A 24795-nucleotide genomic window follows, 5' to 3' on the forward strand; every position below is an offset into this window, starting at 1 on the left:
AAGGAAGAGAGCTGTGCATGAAGCGTCATTTTACCATGGTGGAAGCAAAACAGCAAAGAAGGAATACATGACGATGTCTATGTGAAGCGAAATATGAAGCGTAGTTTGGATCTTCTTTTGCTGCTGGTTCAGTCAAATTTGGTTGGAGAGAGACAAAGCCTACAGCTGCAGAATCTAGCACAAAAAAGATAAACACAAAGCGCGGACCGCCAAAGCAACAGAATCTGTGAGCTGTCGGCTTTCAGCCATGACGGCGTTTGGGTGAGGAATCACTGATTCCGATGCGTAGGCGGTCTGCACTTTGTGTTTGTGTCTTTGTGCAGAATCCATGTACCTGCTCTCATTTCCGTTTTCAGCTGTTTGGTGGTTGTTGAAATGAGTGTAAACGGTTTTATAATGCCCTCAATGACTCTTTTAACCACTTATCATATCAATATCATTACACTCCAACGATTTCTGATTTTGAGGTTTTTTGTTTGTTTTATTTGCTTTTTCGTTGATGGTAGAGAACTCTATGTTGAGGTATCTAGTCATTCTAGTCTCTTTGCCCGCTGTTTACACGTTTGATACACATAAACAGCCGTGCACAACTTAAGGTATCGAAACGGGGAAACAGCGACACTATCCCATAGTGGACATTATTGTGGCCAGGGTCGGTACTGCAACATGAAAGTTGCTGAGCACCTTCCTCGTTAGTATAGTGGTGAGTATCCCCGCCTGTCACGCGGGAGACCGGGGTTCGATTCCCCGACGGGGAGGCATTTCTTTTTCGTTACACTTCACACCATGGGAAAGTCCCATGTACACTCAAAAAATAAAGGGAACACAAAAATAAGACATCCTACATCTGAATGAATGAATGAAATGATCTTACTAAATACTATGTTATTTGCATAGTTGAATGTGCTGACAACAAAGTCACACAAAAATTATCAATGAAAATCAAATTTAGCAACCCATGGAGGTCTGGATTAGGAGTAACACTGAAAATTAAAGTGGAAAAACACACTAAAGGCCGGTCCAACTTTGATGTAATGTCCTTAAAACAAGTCAAAATGAGGCTCAGTGGTGTGTGTGTGTGGCCTACACGTGCTTGTATAGAATTATGTTTCTTTTGGAGGGTTTTTTGCTTCTTTCGTTGATGGCAGAGAACTCTACATCGAGGCTTCAATTTAATACACATAAATAGGTCTGCACAACCTAACGTATCAAAACGGGGAAACAGCGACACTATCCCATAGTGGACATTATTGTGACCAGGATCGGTACTGCAACATATAGATCATTGAACACCTTCCTCGTTAGTGGTGAGTATCCCCCCCTTCACGCAAGAGACCGGGGTTCGATTCCCCGACGGGGAGGCATTACGTTTTTCATTGTTCTGTTTGTTAACGTTTTCGATCATGTAAACAATACACAGGTACATTTAGGAAATTCATCATTTTCCCTTTCTTTATAGTTCAAGAAGGTCATATCTTTATAACTCTTTGTGAACTGCTTTATGTTTGGACATAGCTTCAATTCCATATTCAAACTGTTCCACAGTTTCGCTCCATGCACAGAAACACAAAAGCTTTTTCTGGTAGTTCGTACCTTCACTTTTTTGAAGTTACAAAAACCCCTTAAATTATAACTTACTTCTTTCCAAAAAACATACTCTGAATATTACCTGGCAGTTGATATTTGTTGCTTTGAATAGAATTTGTTTATTTTTTGCTTTGAATAGAATTTGTGCAGTTTGGAATTTCACTGGATCAGCAAATTTCACCATTTCAGATTGCAAGAATAGTGAGTTTATATGATCCTTATAACCTGCATTGTGGAAGATTTGAACTGCTTTTTTTTTTGAAGAGTAAAAAGTGAATGTAATGCAGTTTTATAGTTATTGCCCCAGACCTCTGCACAATAGCTTAAGTATGGTGAATCCAGTGAACAGTAGAGAATATGAAGTGATGTCCCGTCTTATACCCGTTTTGCCTTGTTTAGGATTGCAATGCTTCTTGATACTTTGGAATGAATATATCTTACGTGAGCTCTCCAGTTAAGTTTTTCATCTATTATTACCCCCAGAAATTTATTTTCACTGACTCTTTCAATATCAACACCATTTATTTATTTAAACTACTATTTCCAAATAACATAATTTTAGTTTTATTCAAATTTAATGATAGTTTGTTTTTATCAAGCCAGAACTTCACTTTACTTATTTCATTAGTCATATCATCCAATAAATGTTGCAGATCATCACCAGAGCAGAAGATGTTTGTATCGTCAGCAAAGAGTACCATTTTTAATACTTTGGACACTTTACAAATGTCATTAATGTATAAGTTGAAGAATTTTGGGCCCAAAACTGACCATTGTGGTATACCACAAGCAATGTCCATACTAGAGATGGACCGATCCGATATTACATATCGGTATCGGTCCGATACTGACCTAAATTACTGGATCGGATATCGGAGAAAAATAAAAAATGTAATCCGATCCATTAAATATCACGAAAGCAGCTCACATAACTTGCGACACGCCGTAACTCACCTCAGAACGTTAGCACGTCGGAGCAGTATGCATCACGTGATAGAGCGGCTGTGGCATGCGGGACTGGTCTGGATAGCATTTGGAGCTTCGCTACCAACCCAGCATTTCATCTCCGACAAAGTTATCCCCGAGAGAAGTAAAGCAAGTGTGTAAGTCCATCTCTGAATGTTTGTAAAGCATTCCTGCGTTAAGCTTAACAAGCGACTGCCTCTTCTTGCTGCTACTTCAATCATGAAACTGCTTAATGATCAGCTGATCGGCTTTTCTGTCGCGAGTCCATCTCTCTTGTTTGTTTTTGGCCCACTTTGCACCAGAAAGAGGAAACCAGCAGCTGAACAACAGCAGCACATTTAAGCTTGATAAGCTGTTGTTAGAATTTATTTAATATTACTTTCTACACCAGGATTTTTTTCTACGTAGCTGACGCTGGTAACTGTGCAGGGGCGGATCTAGCAAAGTTTAGCCAGGGGGGCCGATAGGGCATTAACAGGGAAAAGGGGGCACAAAGACATACTTTTCTTTCTTATTCTCATTTAAAATGTCTAGCTTTTAATAAATAATTATCTGACACCCAAAGTTTTAATTTGATGTAAAATGAATAGAAGTCAATTACTGTATATAGTGACTATTAAGTCTAATATATATACCCTAGTAAGCTATAGTACTTTTTCCTTTGGGAAGGTATCATTTGTGCAGTCTGCAATTTTGTTGAAGAAAGAAGTTGAATCTATTTAATATTTCTTGAAAAATAATTGATTTCTGTGCATTTTTTTTCACACTGCATCAAATTAAGGTTGATTACGTCGATTAAGCATCATGAGGTGGAGCGTGAGGGGTGGTTCCCTATTTTTTTATTTTTGTTGTTGCTGGGAGTTGGAACCCTATTAGTTAGGTTGCTTAATATTTACGCTAAGTACTCTTTAAAATACCAGAATAGGGAGGATGGTGTAGGTTTAAGTTTATTAGATTGATCAGTATTGCTGAAATATGAAAAAAAAATTTTTAACATACAGGTATAACAGAATAGCTTTAGTGTAGTTGTTGTTTTAAACTTGAGTATGAACTTATACAAAATGCAGCAATCGTGGATATTATTGTGGCCAGGATCGATACTGCAACATAAAGGGTGTCAGGCACCTTCCTCGTTAGTATAGTGGTGAGTATCCCCGCCTGTCACGCGGGAGACCGGGGTTCGATTCCCCGACGGGGAGGCATTACATTTTCATTCTTGGAAAATGTTAAAAGTTAGACTGCACATGATGGGAAAGCCCCATAAACACGGCTCAAAAAACATAAACGGAACATATAAACAAGAACAGATCTTCATCTGCCACTCATCTTGTTGTTCTTTCTGCTTGCCTTATCACTATGGACCACAGAGCTTTCAGTTGCTCTGCTGCTCGGCTCTGGAGCTCACTTCCTTTAGCCTTAAGAAATATAGATTCCCTTCCCTTATTTAAGTCAAAACCTACTTGTTTAAACTGACTTACTCGCTTTAATACAGATTTAACTGTCAAATCGTGTTTTTTTGTTTTTGTTTTGTTTTTGTTTTTTTGTTGTTTGTGGTTGTATTTTCCTGTTTTTTGTATTTTAATTTATTAGAATCTATTTTAATCTACTGTTTTATTGATGTCGTTTTCTCTTTGTAAGGTGACCTTGGGTTTTAGAAAGGCACCCTCAAATAAAATTTATTATTATTATTATTATTATTATTATTATTATTATTATAAGACATCCTAGATCTGAATTAATGAAATATTCTTTTTTTTCTCCTTTAATGAAATATTCTTATTAAATACTATGTTCTTTATATAGTTGAATGTGCTGACAACAAAATCACACTAAAAATTGCAATGGAAATCAAATTTAGCAACCCATGGAGGTCTTGATTAGGAGTCACACTCAAAATTAAAGTGGAAAAACACACTACAGGCTGATCCAACTTTGATGTAATGTCCTTAAAACAAGTCAAAATGAGGCTCAGTGATGTGTGTGTGTAGCTTCCACGTGCCTGTATGACCTCCCTACAACACCTGGGCATGCTCCTGATGAGGTGGCGGATGATCTCCTGAAGAGATCTCCTCCCAGACCTGGATTAAAGCATCCGCCAACTCCACCACAGTCTGTGGTCCAACGTGGCGTTGGTGGATGGAGTGAAACATGATGTCCCAGATGTGCTACCTTCATGTTTTTAGGGTTTTTTTTCACAGACTCAAAACTTTTCCAAGAACAGAGCTTTGAGTTTTCAAGTAGAATAGAAAAGTGCTATATAAGAACTAGTCCATTACCATTTACCTTACCCTTTACCATAAACTGTTTCCCATTCATTCTCTATGGGAGTGCTATATTTTTGTCCACTTTAGTCTTCTGGCGCTGTTGTGATTAATAAATGATACATTAAATATGTTTGGTTTGGAGGGGGTGAGGGGGGTTGCCTCTTTCGTTGATGGCAAAGAACTCTACGTTGAGGCGTCAATTTAATACACACAAATAGGTCTGCACAACCTAACGTATCAAAACGGGGAAACAGCGACAACATCCCATAGTGGACATTATTGTGGCCAGGATCGGTACTGCAACATAAAAGTCGTTGGGCATCTTCCTCGTTAGTATAGTGGTGAGTATCCCCGCCTGTCACGCGGGAGACCGGGGTTCGATTCCCCGACGGGGAGGCATTACATTTTCATTTTCACAAATGTTAGTCAGATTGGACACCATTGAGAAGGTCCTCAACTACCTTGAAAAAGTAGACAATGTTTGTATCCATCTTTCTGTTCAGTATCAATAGTCCTAAACCATTTATGCTGCACTGACCCCTTTCCAAGGTTGGCTCTAGGATTTGGTGGTCCTAAACAAGATTTTATATGTAGCCCCAAAACTCTTCACGCACAGCACTTTGAGTGCTCAGGTAGAATAGAAAAGTGCTATATAAGAACCAGTCCATTTACCATTTAGATCCACCAAATCACGCACACTGCTTTTAACTAGATGAAGACAAACACATACACACAAACTAGAAACAGCAAAGACCCCAGTACCTACCTCTGAAGATACAGTTATGTCGGAGAAAGCTAAAGAAGCCTGTGGTGCCTCAGTATAGTCCTCAGCTATGTTCGGGGAGGGAGTAGATGACTCTGAAGTTTTGGATGATGTCAGCAGTCATGTCAGCTGTGGTAGATGTGCTTGTTGTATCAGAAGAAGGTCCAAAATACTCCAGTAATGACCCTGAGAATTTTATACATTAGATTATTATTTTATACATAGGGTGAATGAAATTAAATAGGTACATTATATGAATTAGGTCTATACTTTAACCACAAAACAAATGCATTTTTAATATGCAAATGAGCCATGAATATTAGTATGTTCAAATAGGATCTAAAATTAAATATAGTTAGAAAGTTAATGTTTACCTGGAAGAATTTGTGACAATTTGAACATTTCATAGGTTTATATGAAATGTAAATGTAATTCTAAGTAACAAACAAAAGCTAGCTATTATAAATTATAAATGATGCTGCACTTCTACTTAAGTTGGCAAGAAAATAGCAAGTAAAGCTTGTTCTAATAAAAAACACATTATGGATGAATAATAAACATATAATAAATACATGACGTTCTAGCCACTGCTTGCAGTTGAAAATTACTGTGGCTATATTTAATTTCATTTGTTCAAAATTAATAGCTTACTCTAAGTTGTAAAACAACACAAACAACAAACGAACAAACATATACACGCACAGACACACATACAAAATAGCTAAGTAAGTAAGTAGCTTACAACTAAAACTAGCCATACAATCAAACAGATTATTTGGTTATTAATTATGTTTACAATTCCTCTTGGGTAGGCTAGCAAGCTGACAAAAACGAGCATGTTCTCAGAAACAAATGATTCAGACTCTTCAATGATTACGTCAGCAGACCGGGTTCATATTAACTGTGGCAGTTAAATATGTTCAAACATAACTTTGACGTAGGAAACAAAACTGTCAAATTCATTCAGGTAGACTCAAAAATAAATCCATACATACCTTTTTTGTCTATCTCGAAAAAAAAAGAAAGAAAAAAAAATATATACATATATATATATGTGTGTGTGTGTGTGTGTGTTTTCGTCCTTGAGGCCCACTCCTAATTTTTTTAGTAGCCATCTATGAAACTTTGGGCTAATCTGTATCGAGATGTAGAGTTATGATGGCGCTGTTCTGATCTTGCTCAATTACGTAGACGCTAGAGCTAACCGGAAGTTAGTCGGGAGATACTTGGGATTTAAAATCTCCCCATGTAAACTACACAGATATTTAACAGGTGCTGATAGGCTTATTTAGCGTTGTGTGAACTCATCTGACAAGGGCTTAAATGTAGCAGAACTTTTATTTACATGTCAAAGCGCTTCAACCACAGTGCGTGCTAGCAACACAGAAAATCATGCCCCACCTCCTAGAGCAGAGTGAAGCTGACCCCCCACCCACTTGAAACGTAAAGGCAAATAGGCGGAGCGGTTAGTGCTACGTTTGTGCAGATTTGTGCAGGTAAAATTAGCGTTTGTGCTGCTACGGTTTCCGAGATATTAAACTTTATTTTATAGGTCATTCAAAGGTCACCATCCCCCCAGACTGCTCCAAAACGGGCCAAAATGGTCTACTTTTTTAGTGCTACGTTTGTGCTGGTTTGTGCAGGTAAAATTAGCGTTTGTGCTGCTTCTGTTTTAAAGATATTAATGAAAATGTAAAGGTCAACCAGCCCCCCCACATTACCCAAATCCAACAAAAGTGGTATCAAACGTTTGTGCTACATTTGTGCTGGTTTGTGCTGCAAAGATTTTCGTTTGTGCTGCTATCATTTTAAAGATATTAATAACAATTTCTAGAGGTCATCAGAGGTCAACCAGCCCCCCCACATTAATTAAATCAAACAAAATGGGTGTCAATCAACTGTGCTACGTTTGTGCTGGTTTGTGCTGCTAAAATTTTCGTTTGTGCTGCTTCTGTTTTAAAGATATTAATGAAAATGTAAAGGTCAAAAGGTCAACCAGCCCCCCCACATTACCCAAATCCAACAAAAGTGGTATCAAACGTTTGTGCTACGTTTGTGCTGGTTTGTGCTGCAGAAATTTTTGTTTGTGCCGTTATTATTTTAAAGATATTAACAAAAATTTCTAGAGGTCAACCAGCCCCCCCCATATTAATGGAATCAAACAAAATGGATGTCAAACGTTTGTGCTGGTTTGTGCTGCAAAAATGTTTGTTTGTGCTGCTAACATTTTAAAATGTTTAATGTGACCAGGAGATATTTTATTTTGTATTCTCATAATTAGTTATCATTGATTAATCATTTACCATTGTGGAATCTGATGACAGTATAATCTTTGTTTTATATCTATGGTAATCTGAGTAAAGATTAATGTATGCATATTATCATCATTGTAATCAAGTCTCAAATGGTATCCACAGCATTGTATTCACCGTCCATAACTGGAGGGTCCAGCAGGACCTTGTTCTAATTCATTTGCAGGCCTACATCAGAACATGCACATAGAGAGTTATGTAAACACGCACGTTCACCCTTATTTACACAGGGAGGTCATGTCAGGACATTCTCTAGTTGGACACACAGGCTCACAGAACTGCACAACATGACATGTCATACACTTCTATTTCTCTAAAGTATCATCTGATGTTTGTATAAGGAGAACTTTGGACTATGGGGAGACTGTTATCATTTCCAGTAAGGTCTAACTGTGTGATGTCATCATGGGTTTATATAAGGATGGGGAACGGTCCACTCTTTGAAGATCTGTGGCTGTACGCTTGTCTTCCCATGCTTCTGTCTTAGAAGCATGTAATAAAATCACTATGTTTGTCACCTACACGGACTCGGCTGTTTTTCCTTCTTACCCAAACTGAACCAGACGTAACATTAATAAAATAAAGTCTTGATGCGTGCTTAATCATCCAGGTAAGTAAATCCCAAAAGGTTGATTCTGTTCATCTGGACATTTTCAGTTGGAGAAACGTTTCGTCACTCATCCAAGTGACTTCTTCAGTCTCAGCTGACTGCAGGTTTCCCCAACCTTATAAACACCCGTGAGTGAAGTTGCCCCCCCTACCTTCTTCAAATCGAACAAAATTGATGTCAAACATTTGTCCTGCAAATTATTTTGTTTGTGCAGGTTATGTTTCCCTAATTTTATAAACAGTACATGTACAGTGAGAGAGAGATGTTACATCTGTCTTCACTTGCATCCCAGTCATAGAAGCGTTGGAGGTCGTTCATAAGAGATTACAGGATCATCCCAACCTCAGCAACAGGACCACTCTCAGCACTGATCAGTTGTGTTTGCTTTTGGAACTGTCTTAATTCCACCTATTTTGCATAAGGGTCAGTACAGGCAGAAATCTAGGTGTGCCATGGGTTCCCACAGGCCCCTGGTCAAAGTCACCAAACCAGTTCGTAAGCAGGTACAGGTGTGGCCAGAAGGGTCCTCAGAGGCACTGCTTTTCCACCACAGGCCGCCACACACGACAACACCACAGACTTTCAGGAATATACAGAAACTGTCACTGCCTACATCCCAAAATGCATCGATGATGTCACAGAGACCAGGACTATCACTGTCTGGGCCAATCAGAAACCATGGCTCACAGGTCAGGTTTAAATGCTCCTAAAGTTGAAAAATGCAAGCCTTCAGAGCCGGGAATTAGGTGAGTCTAAGAACAGCAAGGGCAAACCTGTCACGTGGCATCAGCTACAGCAAAGCTTCAGCGACAGCAGAGATACTTGGAGGCAGTGGCAAGGAATACAAACCATCACAGACTACAAGCCCACTCTACAGACCGTGGTGACACAATCCCCAGACAGTGTGTGGAGATCCCTCCACCATCATTACTGAACCCAAGAAGTCATCTATCTCCTGCTTTAAGGACTACCGTCCTGTCAAACTCACCTCCATCATTATTAAGTTAAGTGCTTTGAACGGTTAGTCATGCATCAAATCAAATTATTGCTTTCCCCCAACCTGGATCCATTTCAGTTCGCATACCAGTCAAAACGCTCAACCGATGATGGAATTTCAACTGCCCCTCACTCAGCCCTCACACATCTGAACACTAGAGACTCATATGTCAGAGTGCTGTTCATAGACTTCAGTTCAGCATTCAACACCATCATTCCCCAGCAACTCATTCACAAACTGGATCTGCTGGGGATCAGCACCTTGCTGTATAACGGGCTGCTAGATTTCTTGACAGGAAGACAGCAGACAGTACGGGTCAACAGCAACACCTCCAGCCCAAGAACACGGAATACGGGGGCTCCCCAAGGATGTGTGTTGAGCTCCCTTCTCTTCACTCTGCTGACCCACGACGAGATCTACTACAGGGGTGAAGTTAACCATCTGCCAGAGTGGTACAGCAACAACAACCTGTCCCTGAATGTGGAGAAGACCAACAGTGACTCTACTTCCTCTGCAAACTGAGAAGCACAAGAGATTCAACCCCCATTATGAGCACCTTTTACAGAGGCACAGTTGAGAGTATCGTCACCAGCTGCATCACTGTGTGGTATGACTCCTGCATTGGGTTCTGCAGGAAAAAATGACAACAGGTAGTGAGAGCAGCCGAGAGCATTGTGGGGACCTCTCTTGCCTCCCTCCCCAGGAGATCTACTGCACCTGCCTCATCTGGAAGGTCGTCTCCATTACAGGTGACTCCACTCATCCCTTCAACAGCGTCTTCAGTTTGCTGCCATCAGGAAGGATACTGAAGAGCCTCTGGGCCAGAACCAGCAGACTGAGAGACAGCTTCGTCCATCGGGCTGTCAGGATGCTGACCATCTCTGGATCGAGAAGGGGGGCCCAAGGGTACATCTTTCGCCATCCTACAATGCTGTGATTGTAGCCATTCCCCACTTTCTGTGAATGGTACTCATGGCCATTGATCAATAGGCTTTGATTAGTTGTCATTGATCAATGGTCATAAGAATTTGCATACTAACAATCATGGAATTAACCCCCCGGCACATTGTTCATTCAGTGGCACTAGTTTCCTTCACTATGCAAATGTACTGTTTATATGGTTGGGGAAACCTACAGTCAGCTGAGACTGAAGAAGTCACTTGGATGAGTGACGAAACGTTTCTCCAACTGAAAATGTCCAGATGAACAGAATCAACCTTTTGGGATTTACTTACCTGGATGATTAAGCACGCATCAAGACGTTATTTTATTAAACATTTTAAAATGTTAGCAGCACAAACAAACATTTTTGCAGCACAAACCAGCACAAACGTTTGACATCCATTTTGTTTGATTCCATTAATATGGGGGGGCTGGTTGACCTCTAGAAATTTTTGTTAATATCTTTAAAATAATAACGGCACAAACAAAAATTTCTGCAGCACAAACCAGCACAAACGTAGCACAAACGTTTGATACCACTTTTGTTGGATTTGGGTAATGTGGGGGGGCTGGTTGACCTTTTGACCTTTACATTTTCATTAATATCTTTAAAACAGAAGCAGCACAAACGAAAATTTTAGCAGCACAAACGTAGCACAGTTGATTGACACCCATTTTGTTTGATTTAATTAATGTGGGGGGGCTGGTTGACCTCTGATGACCTCTAGAAATTGTTATTAATATCTTTAAAATGATAGCAGCACAAACGAAAATCTTTGCAGCACAAACCAGCACAAACGTAGCACAAACGTTTGATACCACTTTTGTTGGATTTGGGTAATGTGGGGGGGCTGGTTGACCTTTACATTTTCATTAATATCTTTAAAACAGAAGCAGCACAAACGCTAATTTTACCTGCACAAACCAGCACAAACGTAGCACTAAAAAAGTAGACCATTTTGGCCCGTTTTGGAGCAGTCTGGGGGGATGGTGACCTTTGAATGACCTATAAAATAAAGTTTAATATCTCGGAAACCGTAGCAGCACAAACGCTAATTTTACCTGCACAAATCTGCACAAACGTAGCACTAACCGCTCCGCCTATTTGCCTTTACGTTTCAAGTGGGTGGGGGGTCAGCTTCACTCTGCTACCTCCTAGTGATTGTGACCCTAAACAACCACATAGACTGCCTTGATGCATGCGCAATTGTCCAGGTAAAGAAATCTCAAAAAACTTGGTTCTGTTCCTATTTGGTTATGACGGTTTGCATATTAATGATCAGGAGACTGACCTCACAGCCCATTGTTCGTCAGTGGTGCTTGTTTCAGTCATTATGCTAATGTATTGTTTATAAGGTTGGGGAAACCTGCATTCAGCTGGATACTGACGAAGTCCCTTGGGTGAGTGACGAAACGTTTCTCCCACTGAAAACAAAACGTGCAGATGAACAGAACCAACTTTTGGGGTTTCTTTCAGTAAGTCTCAGAAAATCAGTTTGGTTTCAGGAGAGGTTTCATGTTTCCTTTTTCTGTTATAGACTAAATTTTCCGGAAGAGGCCAAATCAAACAGAAAAACACGAAACTACTGAATCCATGTGCGTGGTTAAAAATTTCTTTGGGACCATAATCTTTTCTTATGAGGGCATACATACGGTCATATCATTCAGCAGAGGTCTGTACAGGATTTTGGCGGATTTGAGGATTAGCACTGCCTTGTGAACTTGTAGGCCTACTTACAGGTTATCAGTTTATGGTAACTTTAAGGTATCAATCCGTTTATCATTTTTTTTGCTCCTCATCCACATCAACGTCATGTTTAACGATTAACTGATACTGTGAATGTAAGCGACAGCGATTTACAGCCCGAAAAGTTACATAAATATAAAATAATTACGAATCATGTGATCTTTGCTTAAAGTGGTGATTATTAAGTGATTATTAAAGGCGACGTGTTGCATTTTTTCTCGAGTTTGATTGAGGAGAAATCATCCTTTCAGGACGGCCAGGTGAACCACGCCCTGACAGCGGCGATGAGGATGGTGATGAAGGAATATCTGGTCACACAGCTGCAGCACCTCCAGTGACAGAAGCTCTGGTTCTACATTCAGCCCACAATGCCCATGGTGGAGGAAGTCTCTTTGGTCGTGGATCTCCGCTTCTGCGTGAAAGAAGTACACACGACCCCATGATATTTTAGTGAACTAGAGACCCTAATATTTGATTTACTTCCATTAGTTAAAGAATTAAATTGTTAGTGCGTTTATTAAAATAAATTATGTTTTCTGCTGTTTTCACATTATCATAAACAGTAGGTTGATTTATATTAATTTTTCAATAACAGATACTAAAACTAAAGCTAGTTCCTCTTATTTTATTTTAATTAGTTTCTTTTAGTTCACAAAACTTATACATAAGCAGACATCTACCCGGGTTCAAGTACAGTAACAAAAGCAGTATTGTGATTTTAGAGAAAATGCCTGTTTTATGATTGATAGATTTTTGCCAAATTGATTTTTAAAAGTAGTTATTATATTCCTATTTGTATTACAATTTGACTTTCAGCCCCAGCATTAAGATATTATTAACCTATTAACCTAATCTTATTTGAAATATTATTTTTGTAAGATTTTGAAACTTCTGCATTATCAGTGTGATTTTTTTCCTTCCTGACAAACATGAAGGAAGTAATGTTTGAAGAAGTAATGTTTGTTAACTCCTCCCAGAGACATTCATCTCGCACAATACATTTCATAAGCAATACTTTGCACAAAAGAGCCAAAATGTTACAATTTTTAACTAATATATGTGCAATTATATTTAATTTATTCTTTTATTTGTCAGAATATTCAATATACACTCCGGTTTAAATAAATAAATGCATAATTTTCTGGCTATTTTTGTATGGTCAGGCGTCACTGACCTGTAGGGGTCAGTGTGGCGCCGTCACTGCGCTGTTGGAGAAGAAGAAGAATTTGATAGTAGTGGGCGCGTTTGCTATCTGCCCCGGTGAACGCTGCAGAAAGGCGAGTGCCAGGTAGAGTGATGACTTCAGACTCTAGTTAAACCTGTAACGGGGCTTCATGTTACTGAGTTACGTTATTGTTTGCTTTTATGGCATTTCATGTTTCATTTGGCTCAGAGAGCTACTAGATACCATCCCCCTCTGTAGCAGGCTAACTAGCCAGCTAGCGTAAACAACTGTTAGCTCTGCATCACCACTGAAAGACAGGATGTCATAAACATACAGCCGTTAAACCCTCAACTAAGCTTCAGCTGATATTTGTCAGTGTGAGCCGGCAGCTCTGATGTTCATATCCATTGTGACCGCCTGAGCTAAATTCTTTCTCTTTCTTTCTGCCCTCTCCTACAAAATAAAACCTCTTTGTCGTTATAGCAGCTGCTGGAGCCATGAGCGAGTTCAGGATCCACCACGACGTGAACGAACTGCTCAGCCTCCTTCATGTGCGAGGCGGCGACGGAGCAGAGGGCTACATAGACCTGCTCCAGAAACACAGGACCCCCTATGTCACCACCACAGTGTCCGCGCACAGTGCCAAGGTGGGCTATATGTGTTTAACTGCAGTGCTTTTCATGGCTCATCAGTTGATAATTTAGTTTTTAATTTGCATCTGTCCTCTTATCAGACACCCAGTCAGACTGTGTTTTTCTGCACTTGGCACCATAGTAATGTTTGTTAACTCCTCCCAGAGACATTCATCTCGCAATTAACTTTAGCAAAATTTCCAAATGCATCATTATGACCAGTAGTCCTTCCAGATTTCACATGTACTAATGAGTACAGGGAGTTTGGTGAGGAGGCAGAAGGAGTACTTTAAGATTCTTATGAATGAAGAAAATGAGGAGAGAGAATGATGGGATAGATGGGGGACAGGTAGGAAATCAGGAAGTGCAGAGGATTAGTAAGGAGTAAGTGAAGGCAACAATGGATGGATCAAGGTATGTCATCTGAACCAAGGCTCTTGGTTCAGATGACATACCTGACATCCCAATGACAGAGTATTGAAGTTAATCTTGTAGCGTGAAAGGATGCCTGGGGAATGGAACGTATGGCTTCATACCAAGAAAGAGCAGTACAGATGGGATGCTTGTTTTGAGAATGTTGATGGAGAAGTATAGAGAAGTTCAGAAAGAACTGAACTGTGTGTTTTTGTAGATCTAGAGACCGTATATGATAAGGTACTAAGAGAGAATTTGTGGTAATGCATGAGGAAGTCAGGATTGGTTGAGAAGTCTGTCAGGGATGTAATCCCACCACCACCTTGAGCCCCTTTCTTGTTTGCAGTGGCCATCACTTCATCACTTCCCTAACGCTAAAGTTTTCTAACTTACTCTAAGTAGTTAAATACCCAATGTTCACAACAGATATGTTTCTTTGAATATTTTCTTCATATTGCATGTTGTGTCACTTTCAGGTCAAGTTAGCAGAGTTTTCTAAAACCCCGGAGGATTTCTTGAGGAAATATGAGGAGCTTAAGTCCAAAAATGTTCGGAACCTCGACCCTTTGGTGTATCTGCTCTCCAAACTCTGTGAGGACAAAGAGGTAACGCCTCATTTACATGCTGCTTTTCATCCGGTTCTTTTTGTCATTGAGTCCAAATATTTCTATACTTCCTGATCTAAAATCACAATTATTTCCTTATTATTAATGTTGAAAAGTAGTTTAAAAAATGTAATCTACTCTATGAACTAAGAAACTTGCTGATTTATGTCCCTCCATCAGAGAGTTGGTTGATAAAATACTTGAATCTAATTTTGCATCCCTGCCTTGATATTTTTTTTGCAGACCCTCCAGTTTCTGCAGCAGAATGCTAAAGAGAGGTCGGAGTCTTCAGCAAACACCACCTCAACCACAACAACCAGTTACTCTCTGCCTCAAACCAGCACCAAAATGTCCATGCAGGAGCTGGACGAGCTGCGTAAGAAGCTTGGCAATGTAACAGCGAGCTCCAACGCTCCTCTGGTGAGCATCTCTTACCTTCAGATCATGTTACTGGTCTGAAGGTTAGATTAGCCTGTGAAACTCTACAGGACAGCTTGGAGCTAAAATAAGTTCAGCTAGAAACTTAATCAAGATAGGATGTATTTATTGGTTTATTTTATATGTGGAAACAGGTTCAGACAATTTTTGTTCTTTTGGCTCTGTGTGATGTCAAAGAGAGCACAAAGTTCCAACCACCTGCTTGTCAAATAATTTATGAGGGGCAATCACTCAGAGGAAAGTGGGTGTGAAGATGGAGGCGCTAAAACAGTTTGGTTCAAATGGTTAATGAGCTGTGAAGCTGCACAAAGGCCCAGTATAAGATAAAGAAGGCTTATTTTGGACTGTGAGTCATACAAAGCTACTCTCTGGAGTCCTACAATGAAGATGAGTTGGAGGTTCACAGAGATGGTCCTTTTTAAGTTTCAGAATTTTTGTTCATAGAGCTATTCAGGTTTCTTCTTCTTAAAGTAGATCAGATCAGAGATGGCGAATCTCTGGTTAATAAGGGAGATAAAGAGGTTAAAAGAAGCTCTCATTCACATTAGATTCGCAGTGTACTTCACATAGGAGTGATTAGACATGCACAAGATTTGTTTTTGGCCACTTGGGCTCAGCAGAAAGAACATCACAGCTAACTAACCTGAATTTGCCTCATTGCATGTACTTTATTTGTAATGAAAAACTTCATTTCAGGCTTGGTGTGAATCCACCATAAGGATGTGACAGGGAACAAAAACTAAACAGTGAACTAACATCATGAAGCTGTAGATCAGGTATAATAATAACATGTTATCATATAAAGGTTACCTGCAGTATGTCACTGTTTACAGAAACATCTGCTGGCATTTTTTTGTGAATAAAAAGCTGCCTTGATCAATAGTTTAATCTGAAGGTTAGAAGGGCCAGTCTATTGCTATTGATAAAAATTACATTAAATTTCACTCAGTTTACCATCTGCTGCTTTTAAATCCTGAGTTTCTTTGTTTTTGGAATTCGCCTACAGCCGGCTGAAGTCACACGGAAGATGCTGAGGGACAAACACAACAAGAAGAACCCCACCCAGCCCAACCCCGTCTTCCCCAATTGGGTGTATGATCGTCCAGCTCTCATCGGAGACTTCATCACCAGCCCCACCCCTCAAGGAGAACCAGCTGTTCCTGTTGGTAAGTTGGTAAATTTACACATTCACCTGTGCAGCATGGAGTCTGAATATAGTCCCCCTGTGCGTATTGATGTGGTTACTGTCCGTGGTCAGGTACGCTGCCTCTGGGGACGCAGGAACAAGCTCTGGTGGAGGATCTGCTGTTTGTGCTGATTGGAGTCGACGGGCGAGACATCACCGCTCAGCCGGTGCTGGGGCGGCAGAACCGCTCCTTCATCGTTGATCCAACACTGGACATGTCTGTCAAAGAGCTGGTCAACAGAATATTACCGGTCGCTTCGTACTACTCAACTATAACACGGTAAGAGCGTAGACTGTGCCCGGTATGAGCTACTGCTAACAGGCTTAAGTTCACAAATGCACATAATCACTAATGAGTTTTCCAGATGAACTACTGGGACCCTCAAGGTTGATGCAATGCAAAAGAAAAACCCAACAGCATCTCTTGTAACTAAAATGTTTATTTCACATCAGCTTTGAGTTTTTAGAATAACCTTGAATGGAAGCTTCAGTTACGTGACTGCAGTTAACAAAGCTGAGTGACTCAGCTGGCACTCAAAAAATCCACACCTCTGACCTTAAGCTTTATTAAACTATAAATGGATATACAAAGAAAAGAGAAGAAAATCATACTGTAAAGTTTTTAGGTTATTACATGAGGAAATTTGTTTTAGAGATCAAACAGTTTTTGTAGCTGTAAAGTTGGGAATTTTAACATTAAAGTCTTTTTTCAGCCCTCCAGATTTCTGCATGGGTAAAATTTCCAAATGTCTTAAAATGTGCTGCAGGCACAGGATAATGCAGATTTTTTTGCATTATCTTTGAAAGGTTTATTTATATATATTATTTAGACATCTGATCCTATGTATGATTTATATGTGCGCCTTAAACACAAAGTATATATTTTAATTGTTTATCTGTTGAAACCTTTTATCTATTTTCTGTTGCTCTTTCGCATTAAATTCATATTTAATGATCGATATCAATGGGAGTCTCAGTGATTTAGAGCTTGAAAAAAGTGACATAAATATCAAATAATTCAGAATCATATGATCTTTGCTTAAAGGGTCTAAAAGAGATTATATGTTATAAGATAATTAAAGGTGACGTGTTGCATTTGCCCTCCAGGTTCATTGAGGAGAAGTCATCCTTCGAGTACGGCCAGGTGAACCACGCCCTGACAGCGGCAATGAGGACGCTGATGAAGGAATATCTCATCCTGGTCACTCAGCTGGAGCATCTCCAGCGGCAGGGCCTGCTGTCCCTGCAGAAGCTCTGGTTCTACATCCAGCCCACCATGCGCACCATGGAGATACTGTCATCAATCGGTAAGAAACTGAAGATAACACATGGTCGTTGTTTGCAGGCATGATGAATTAAAAGTTGTCAAAGAAACATGGAAAGAAGGATGAGTTAGGGGCGCAGTGATCAGGAGTTGCTGGAGTTCTGGCACCATCCTGGTGCAAAAGGAGGACAAAATGCAAACCAGAGGGTGGAGAAAGTCTCTTGAGAATAGAGTGCTACTTCTCCTTTGCCAGAGTGGACTTGATTTAGATTTCTAACTTAAAGTTGTTTATCTCTGCTTCTGCATACCAGCACAGTTTATTGAATTACAAGCCCTAAAATTTCATCTGCTTCTAAACTGTCTTCAGATGTTGTTTAAAATAAGCTTAAAATGTTTAAACATATGTTTAACAAAGCAAATATTAAGAAAAAATGTTGATCTGTTGTAGAGATATAGAGCTGAATTTGCAGATTAGTGGTGAGGAGGAGTTCTGAATGTTTTCACTTTATAAACGTTAGTTTGTGGGTCACAGATCGTAGAAGACCTGCAGTCTAAGCTTCTTTAAATGAGCACCAGAGAGTTAATTTGACTGGAAGGTGATCTGACCCACTTTAGAAGAGAACATGGCACATCAAACTGGGTCTAGATTAACCAACGCTGAACACAAACAACACTGAACACTTTGAAAATGCCTGATTAGTGTGGAATCTCACCTATTATAAAACAGATATTTAGTTAAATTATGCTTTCTGTTGTGTTCACAGCGTCCTCCGTGGACAAAGGAGAGTGTATGGGAGGGTCCACGTTGAGCCTTCTCCATGACAGAACCTTCAATTACACCGGTGACAGCCAGGCTCAGGAGCTGTGTCTGTACCTCACCAAAGCAGCCAGCGTCCCGTACTTTGAGATCCTGGAGAAGTGGATCTACAGGGGCATCATCAAGGATCCGTACAGGTTCAGCTGCTCCCAGAGTTTCAACTCTGAAAAATGTGTGTTGTAAAATGTAAAGCTCATATTTTGTGACTCCACAGTGAGTTCATGGTGGAGGAGCACGAGCTGCAAAAGGAGAAGATTCAGGAAGACTACAATGACAAGTACTGGGATCAGAGATACACCATTGTGCAGCATCGGATTCCCTCCTTTCTACAGAAGATGGCAGACAAAATACTAAGCACAGGTAAAAATAGAACATTTAAGACTTGTTGAACATAAAATGGGAATCCTTTCGGCGATGTTGAGACGTGCTATCGTGCAGGGAAATATCTCAATGTGGTGCGGGAGTGCGGGCGGGACGTGACGTGTCCTGATGCTAAGGAGGTGCTATACACCCTGAAGGAGAGGGCCTACGTGGAGCAGATAGAGAAAGCCTACAATTACGCCAGCAAAGTGCTTCTGGACTTCCTCATGGAAGAGAAGGAGCTGGTCTCACGTCTGAGGTGAATATTTAATGGTTATTGGATATTTTGTGGTGAGAAGATAGGATGAGATGCTGTGTGACCAGTTTGTTCTGTTATATTTGACACACACACACACACACACACACACACACACACACACACACACACACACACACACACACACACACACACACACACACAATTATTGTCAAGATTAAAACTGTAAATTTTGAAGTCAGCGTCTAGTGTTAGGGCTGGGCTATTTCTGTAGCTTCCAGTGATTATGAAAACAAGATAACTGGGATGAGGCGGTTACTGTTTGCATCCATTTTTGTTTCAAATCGCTTGTTTTGTCTCGTTATAATAACTCAAATATACCTTTTGCCTTCGCCGTGGTGCATTTTCAGCCCAGATTTAGTCACAGTTTAGTTCAGCTTATGCTAAGATGACTAAAACTGATACTTTGGTCAAAAAAGATCCCTCTAGAAAACACAAGTCTTAAACAGAGGTTCTGCTGGGTCTCTATTGTTCTTTGTGTGGTTACTGCAAAGGTTTCTATAGATGCTCAAGTTTTAATGACTTAAAATACAAGTGGTTAGATTTGATCTTAATCTAAATGTAAATAAATTTTTGACTGATTCCTGCTTGCTGCTGATATCACTGCTAGAGCAGATGACTATTATATGCTGCTACTGTCTTTTATTCAATTGCACAATACTATGTCACTTTTTCACTTTCACTGATAGCTAAGCAATTTATTTTTCAGGTTATATAGTTACTTAGAGTTATTTGATATTATATTCTGCACTATCCTACTGTATATTACTGTATACTACTATTCTTATTGTATATATTGTATATCTTATTCCTCTGTCCCTCTTGCTGCATTCAGCATGTGTATGACAAAAGAATTTCTTATCTCATCTTTTTATACTGTATATGATTTCAGTAATTTTTACAAATGTACGAGATTTAAGTGTAAACAATTTAAATCTGTCACATTTGTAAAAATGTAAACAAGCAGTTAAGACGGCTTTAATTTAAACCTGCTCTGTAAAACCAACCAGCAGGTGAAAAGTTCACTTTTCTTTATGTTTAAGCTTGTTAAACAGTCTGATGAAGGATTTCTTCCTTCATCATTCATGCGTTTTCTTTACTTGTGGTACCAAGACAAAATTACCATAGTGACATTAACGTTAGTCTGTTTGCTTTTGATGTGAAGTCAAAGCCAGTCGAACTTCCTGATGCACTTTTGTTTTGTGTTTTTTATTTTATGTTATGTTTAAGCCTATGATTATTTTATGAAGTGGTTTGACCATTTTCAAATGTCTGTTCTCTCTTGTGTCAGATCAATCAAGCACTACTTCCTGATGGACAAAGGAGATTTCTTTGTGCACTTCATGGACCTGACGGAGGAGGAGATGAAGAAGCCGGTGGACGACATCGTTCCTCCCAGACTGGAGGCTCTCCTGGAGCTGGCTCTGAGGATGAGCACGGCCAACACGGACCCTTTCAAGGATGACCTGAAGGTGGGGGAAGGCGTGTCTGTTTAGTTTGGATTGTAAAATGTGAACAATTAGCTGGTCTGACCTTCCTCGCCTGTCTCCACAGATCGACTTAATGCCTCACGATGTCATCACTCAGCTGCTGCGAGTGCTGGCCATCGAGACCAAACAAGAGAAGGCCATCATCAACGCTGATCCGCCAGACGTGGCCCTCAGCGGGCTCGAGGCCTTCTCCTTCGACTACATTGTCAAATGGCCGCTCTCGCTCATCATCAACAGGTTCAGAGCTCCAGTGGATCTTACTCTAGATAAATACATCTGAAGATATTTATTAATCTGTGAATTGTGATAAAATATAAAAAAAAATACAAGCTGTAAAATAAAAAAAAATAAAAAATGAGATGGTTAAAACAAAACAAGACAAAAAAATATTGGTTTTAGTTTGACTAAATTAAATTTGTTAAAAGTGGGAAATCACAAAACCAACCTGTTTATTTAGAAGAGCTAATGTTTGCATTATTTATCCAGGAAAGCACTGACGAGGTACCAGATGTTGTTCAGACACATGTTTTACTGCAAACATGTTGAGCGGCTGCTGTGCAACGTTTGGATCAGCAACAAAGACTTCAGGCAGTACTCCTTACACTCTGCCAAATGGTGAGCCGCCATGAATCTGAGGTGACTTCCTGTAAAAGTTTCAACCAGTAGAACGTTCTTACCTTTTGTTCTTACCACCTGTGTGCAGGTTCGCTACCGCGTTCGCCCTCCGACAGCGAATGCTCAACTTTGTGCAGAACATTCAGTACTACATGATGTTTGAGGTGATGGAGCCCACCTGGCACGTCATGGAGAACAACCTGAAAATGGTGAGTGATTGAAGAAGGACCCCTGAGGAGCACTGAGAAGGAGACGTGCTGGTTTCAGGGAAAATGTGATCTTAAGTTATTTTTCTTTTCTTCTTTCTGCAGGCTTCAAACATCGATGATGTGCTTTGTCATCACACCAGCTTCCTGGACAACTGCCTAAAGGACTGCATGCTGACCAACCCCGAGCTGCTCAGGATCTTCTCCAAGCTCATGTCTGTCTGCGTCATGTTCACAAACTGCATGCAGGTATTTCCACGACTGCATAAAACCAGAGATAATGAAGTCACAGCCTCAATAATGTAGTATTTGATTACAGCACTCTTTAATTTACTTTAGTTTCATGAATCAATGTATTTAAGCTTAAACCCTGCAAAAAACTGCTGCACACACATTTTTAAATTGAAGCGCTCATAGTTTGAATTTCATTCAAAGAGCCACGTCTGCCTTTAAGCTGTTTAGACACGGTGGATAATAAAGTCTGCAGACTTCTGTTAAAATGTGAAGTTTTTGTGTGGTGGGTAAATAGGAGAAGAGATCACTCTTGATCTCGTCAGACTATAACAAATATTCCCACATGCTTTTTGGAGACTTGATGAAACCCAGACATGTGAAGAATATGAGATAGCTTTTTGCAAATCTAGTTTGGGCGCCTGCAGCTTTTCTGTGACCATCGACGCAGAGCCTAAAAATCTGGATGCAGAATTGCACAAAAGCCTCAGCAGGCATGTTGCGTTGATAAAAATGTTGTGGTTATTGTGCAGCATTTACGGGACCTACACTGTACTCAGATTGTTGTTCATTTTCATAGTCGGATAAATGTTCATTTTTCCTTTTATTTGAACATCGTTTTACAGCTCTGCTATAACTAAGCCTCGAAAAACCTGAAAATGAAACAAACAGATGTGTTTTTGCCCTTTTTTCTCCTCCTCTGCTGATGAAGCGTTTCACACAGAGCATGAGGCTGGAGCGCCTCTCCATGGAGCAGGGGACGATGGATGAGCCCTCCGCTCAGAGCGAGCAGGCCGACGAGCCAGAGAAAAAGAGGCTGACCACGAAGGTACAAAGCATCCATCACCACAGCCTCCCCTCTGAGAAACACGTACTGAATAGAGAGGCTGTAAACCTTACTAAATCAGGCTTTGTTCATTCATCCTCCTAAAATTTTCATTATATGATTGTTTGTCGTCCTTTCCTCTTGGCTGCTGCTTCAGTTTTTAGCTGATCACGCAGACTCCCTCCAGACCGACGCCAGCTTCGAAGCCACCATCAGCAAGTTTGACAGCAACTTCAGCATGCTGCTGCTGGACCTGCTGGACAAGCTGAGCATCTACAGCACCAACGACTGCGAGCACAGCATGATCAGCATCATTTACAGGTACGCCTGTCAGCATTACAGAGGACGTTTGTAATAGGCTTTAAATTTTTTTCTTCATACCATCACACAGGCTCAAAGCAGTTGCTGCACTATTCATTTGCATGGAAATGAAGCTGAATGTCAATTTTCTCTTTGCATTCACTAACAGTTGTTAACATTTAATAACCAGAACAGTTTTGTAGGTGGCTTTTGTTAAGATAGCATCTTTTAGACTCCTATCCTGCTCCAATGGGGATTAAAAAAATATCCTGCCCATTTAAAAACAAAGGTTCTGGGTCATGTGATCACCTTAAAGGTTCTTATCATAATTTTCTTTAAAAATAGTTAAAAAAAATATTGTATGAACTAACTACAGAGTTTGAAAAGACATCTACTCTGGGTTTATGTCTGTATTGTGTCGAAGAGACATCAGGTGATGTTGCACTTCTTTTGTAATACCACTTTGCACCACAAGATGGTGCAGTGAGTCACCGTTGCCTAGCGTAGTTCTTCGGACACGTACAACTATAATTTGATCTTCAGTGGGCCGGACGACTGAACCTTCCCCTCAGTGTAGAAAAGTTTAAATGTATTTTGAAAGCATGAATCAAACAGAGCTGCTGAGCATAAAACTCAGGTTTCATCTTCCTGCAGAAAAGCTGCTGTTTTAAATCAGTCAGTAAAGGTCCTGGGGTTAACTCTCAAATATATGTGTAATATTACAGGAAGCAGCTCATTATCTGGATTTTTAACAAGAATTAAAAACTTAATTTACTGTGTTTATTTAACTTTCTATCGATTTATTTACTCTGGAAAATGCTAAAGACGGAGTAAAAACAGGATGTTAGAGCACACGCTTATTTAAAAAAATGCAGAATGTCGAAAGCTAACAGCAGCACACATCTGAAGGCTCAACAATAATTACAGAAGGTACCTTAAATTTATACTTAAGCTTTCACCACCAGGGGACAGCGTTTACAAATCATAAGATTTGCTTTCTCTGGACCTCGGCTGTAAATATGAATCTGGTTTAAAAAAAAGTTTTTCCTCACTGCAACATCTTCTGATATAAAATCATATTACACAAAAGTTCAGCCCAACACTAGTTCAACTTCAGGTCATGTCTCTTTAACACGATACATAGGGCTTATGAACTTAAAGGCAAAATAGTTATTTCTTTGCATCTTGTTGATATCATCAGTTAAGTTTTTAAAAACAGAAATGTACCTTAAAGTACCATTTAAACACTTTTCAGTGATAACATCTGCTTTTTTGAGGAATAGCAAATTTGTTGGACTGTAATAAAATGAATTTTATTTGAAACAAAAGGTGCATCATTACATTTCCTCTGATGACTCCTCAGGCTGGACTTTAACGGCTTCTACACTGAGCGGCTGGAGAGGATGGCCATCGAGCGCAGTCAGAAGGCAGCAGCGTAGCCTGTCGTCGCTTCGTGTGAATATGCAAAAATAAAAGTTTCATCATACCTGCTCATCAGTCCAACCGCCCAGACAGTCACGATTCAAAGAGCTAAGACGTGTATGTTTGTTCATATATATACATGACATTTCTGTATGACCTGTAGAGTCATTCATGTCTGCAGTGTCATTTTAGTGCTTCAGCTCTGAAAATGTGAGTCGTCACTATTTATGGGTAACTTATTGTACCTGTAAATTTATGAAAATGTATGTTTGTATTGAACTTAATTAAAACAAAAATGTACTGAATAATTTTGGTCTCTTGACCCCTGCCTTAACTGGTTTTTATCTGCAGTGAGCAAC

The 24795-nt window shown here is 39.9% G+C and overlaps 1 protein-coding gene and 3 non-coding genes across 7 annotated transcripts; all 4 read left to right on the forward strand.

Moving 5' to 3' along the window:
• The first annotated feature begins 686 nt into the window (after positions 1 to 686).
• trnad-guc (transfer RNA aspartic acid (anticodon GUC)) lies at positions 687 to 758 on the forward strand. The gene has a single exon. It is a non-coding gene; the product is annotated as a tRNA-Asp (tRNA).
• Positions 759 to 3680: 2922 nt separating this feature from the next.
• On the forward strand, positions 3681 to 3752 carry trnad-guc (transfer RNA aspartic acid (anticodon GUC)). The gene has a single exon. It is a non-coding gene; the product is annotated as a tRNA-Asp (tRNA).
• A 1389-nt stretch (positions 3753 to 5141) lies between these two features.
• trnad-guc (transfer RNA aspartic acid (anticodon GUC)) lies at positions 5142 to 5213 on the forward strand. Its single transcript has one exon. It is a non-coding gene; the product is annotated as a tRNA-Asp (tRNA).
• Positions 5214 to 13380: 8167 nt separating this feature from the next.
• tubgcp2 (tubulin gamma complex component 2) lies at positions 13381 to 24744 on the forward strand. Of its 4 annotated transcripts, none has more exons than XM_085417056.1 (18): positions 13381 to 13476; positions 13837 to 14000; positions 14876 to 15004; positions 15248 to 15424; positions 16449 to 16608; positions 16701 to 16908; positions 17736 to 17935; positions 18657 to 18846; positions 18924 to 19069; positions 19148 to 19328; positions 20638 to 20818; positions 20901 to 21073; positions 21323 to 21451; positions 21540 to 21660; positions 21763 to 21906; positions 22601 to 22717; positions 22872 to 23035; positions 24378 to 24744. In XM_085417056.1, exons 2-18 carry the CDS (start codon positions 13851 to 13853, stop codon positions 24451 to 24453), a joined length of 2646 nt encoding a protein of 881 aa, XP_085273182.1. In that variant the 5' UTR covers positions 13381 to 13476; positions 13837 to 13850; the 3' UTR covers positions 24454 to 24744. The 4 variants fall into 4 exon arrangements, with proteins under 4 accessions (XP_085273182.1, XP_085273183.1, XP_085273185.1 ...); XM_085417057.1 differs by having other exon boundaries at positions 13840 to 14000; XM_085417059.1 differs by having other exon boundaries at positions 13444 to 13465; positions 13840 to 14000.
• The last annotated feature ends 51 nt before the right edge of the window (positions 24745 to 24795 follow it).

Source organism: Rhamphochromis longiceps, linkage group LG8, assembly GCF_057381845.1.
Source record: "Rhamphochromis longiceps isolate RC_006_pf linkage group LG8, R_longiceps_female_GT1.1, whole genome shotgun sequence".
Classification (NCBI taxonomy): Eukaryota; Metazoa; Chordata; class Actinopteri; order Cichliformes; family Cichlidae; genus Rhamphochromis; species Rhamphochromis longiceps.